Here is a 2,786-nt window from a genome sequence, read left to right as displayed (position 1 = left end):
AATTGACTCTGGCTAATCATTTTTTATCTATGGTATTTTTCATTCCAACAAATTAAATACTAATTTGTTATGGATCTAAACTATATTTAAGAGTCTGTGATTGATCAATGAATTATTATATATATAAATCAAAGTTCAAACCTTAAACACTTATTTAAATGAATGAATGAACTCATTACTCGACGATTCTAAGTAAGTTTTCGACCATCCAATTTAGTTGCTACACTATTTACTTTACTTACATGATGCGATCTTTATGGGACATACATGTACATGATAGATTTACACGCTACTTAGTGGCTATTATTATATGATTAAATGCATGATTGATTTTATGGTGGAAAATTTAATCTGTTATTATCCGTGAACTCCACTCCCCACTCAAATTTCTCAACTGCCACGTACATATACCACTCTCCATCCAATATCTTGAGTGTGACTCCCAAATGAGTTATATGCATGTATCTTCATTCTTACTTACATGGGCATGATTAAAAAATGTTAAGTGTGTTTATTTTGTCTCATATATGTGGTAGATGAGTAAACATAGATAATACATTATTAATTACAAGCTTTAATAATTAATCTGGTTGGTAGCTAATTAAACTCCCCAAACTGTTAATCAAATAAAACCAACAAAAAGTAAGCCATTTCAGGTGAAGATTGTATTTGAGAGAATGAATTTTTTATGTATTCATTATTTATTGCAACTCTATTCGAGATTCAATACTTGTTTTTTTTTTTTAGTTTTCTACGGTATCCCTCAACACTAATATATTACGTTAAGCTGTTATGGATTAGAACTCTATTTAAAGATTTGTTGTTGGCTAATGGATTTTCCAGGGTATCTCTCAATACTAATCTGTCGCGGGTCAGAACTCTATTCGTGATTTATCGTGAATTACACAGACTAATGAACTAACTACTAGACTAACCTAACTTGGTTATACTCTTATTTATATTTCCAACAAATTCTAATGTGCTAACCAACTAATTAAGCAGACCAATATTAATTAGATCGTAACATTATCCAACATCAAAGAGGGTTTGATACCAATTACCGTATATGTATGTAAAAGTATTACACAAAAACTATTTACACCAATATTTAGTGTGAAAAACCAAAAAACATGCTCATCCCTTAGTTTAGGTTTTTTTTTTCCATCATGAACACATGGCATACAAAAGAATATGGTGTTAAGAGAATATGAACAAAGAAAAAGAATGATCTGCCTGTGCTTATTGTTACCAACAACCATTACAGGAGCATTTTCCATTCACAAAATGGTGAAAACGGCCGCCATCTCGGAGCAAAATCTCGCGATTTTCGGCCGAAGAAATGTACTTGGCTAATGTGTGACAATCCTGACAAATTCTTGTGTTCTTAACTACCCTGATAGGTGATCCACCTTTTGTTTTCATGAGTCCATATGTGATAGCTAGCTTCTCAGTGTGACTGAGAAGAACCTTCTCCTTTTCATTGTTGTCAATATTTTGATACACACAACTTATATCAGGCACATATCCTAGCTTCTTCACCTTAGAAACTAACTGATATAATTCGAAATATATTTCGCCTTCTTCTTGATGTGATTTCCCTTCTGTAGAGAACACATGAGTAGTTTGATTTACCTGTATCCAGCTCCAAACACCAGGGCTTTTCAACCCTGCAGCAACCATTGTGTCTCTAAGGCGCTGCGCGTCGTCCCATTTGCCTAAAGCCGAATATATATTCATCATTATAACATAGTTGGCAGAATTATAAGGCTCTAGCTTGAACAGATTCCTCGACGCAGTCTCGGCTAGCATAATGTTTTTGTGAATTCGGCAGGATGCAAGAAGAGCTCCCCAGATACTAGCATCCGGATTTACTGGCATAGTTTGGATGAAATGCAGAGCTTCGTCAAGAAAACCAGATTTTCCAAGAAGGTCCACCATGCAAGAATAGTGCTCAATTGTTGGAACAATGTTGTAATCTGTACTCATACTGTCAAAGTACTTCCATCCATCATTGATTCGACCTGAATTCTTGCAGCCGGATAGAAGAGCTGTGAAGGTAATAGAATCAGGGATGATACCAGTTTTGAGCATTTTGTTAAAAAGAAAAATTACTTCTTCACCGTGGCCGTGAATAGCATATCCCATCATCATACAGTTCCAACAAGGAAGTGTTTTCCCCTCTATTCTTCCGAAAATTTCGCATGCTACTTTCAACTTCCCTGCCTTGCTATACATGTCAATGAGTGCTGTGGCTATGTACATATCCTCTATAAATCCATGTCTTATGCAGAGGCAGTGTATCTCTTCGCCTTTCTTTAGAAGCGACTGGCCGGAGCAAGCTCGAAGTAAGCTGCAAATAGTAGTAGAATTAGGCCTTACATTTTGTGCTTGCATTTGGCCGAAAAACCGGATGGAATCCATATGATTTTTGTTCCGAGAACTGCCGGATACCATTGCAGTCCATGAAACCACATTAGGTGAAAATCCTGAACTCTTCATCCTATTAATCACATCCATAGCTTCCTCGCTTCGGCCATGCATTGAATAACCAGAAATCAAACTGTTCCATGTAACTATATCAGGTTTTATACTTTCTTTCTCCATCTGGTTCAATAGTTCTTCAGCATCACTAAACTGTCCCTTGAAGGAGTACCCTGATATCAATGAATTCCAAGCACAGATGTTTTTGTTCTTTGTGCGATGGAACACTTTTTGAGCTTTATGTAACTCATCATTCTTGATATACATATCCATCAATGAAGTGCAAACATAAACATCATGATCAA

At 35.8% G+C, this 2,786-nt stretch overlaps 1 protein-coding gene across 1 annotated transcript in view; it reads right to left on the bottom strand.

Annotated features, from left to right (window-relative positions):
- LOC107626658 (pentatricopeptide repeat-containing protein At4g01030, mitochondrial) overlaps positions 1,047–2,786 on the bottom strand; it is a 3,375-nt gene continuing 1,635 nt past the window's right edge. Inside the window, exon 1 of the mRNA XM_021115217.1 lies at positions 1,047–2,786. This exon is cut by the window's right edge and continues 1,635 nt beyond it. Coding sequence (XP_020970876.1) covers positions 1,246–2,786 — 1,541 coding nt within the window. The 3' untranslated portion in view covers positions 1,047–1,245.

Source organism: Arachis ipaensis, chromosome B02 (genome assembly GCF_000816755.2).
Source record: "Arachis ipaensis cultivar K30076 chromosome B02, Araip1.1, whole genome shotgun sequence".
NCBI lineage: Eukaryota > Viridiplantae > Streptophyta > Magnoliopsida > Fabales > Fabaceae > Arachis > Arachis ipaensis.
The sequence above is the reverse complement of the archived record's forward strand: the minus strand, read 5'-3'. Positions and strand labels throughout refer to the sequence as shown.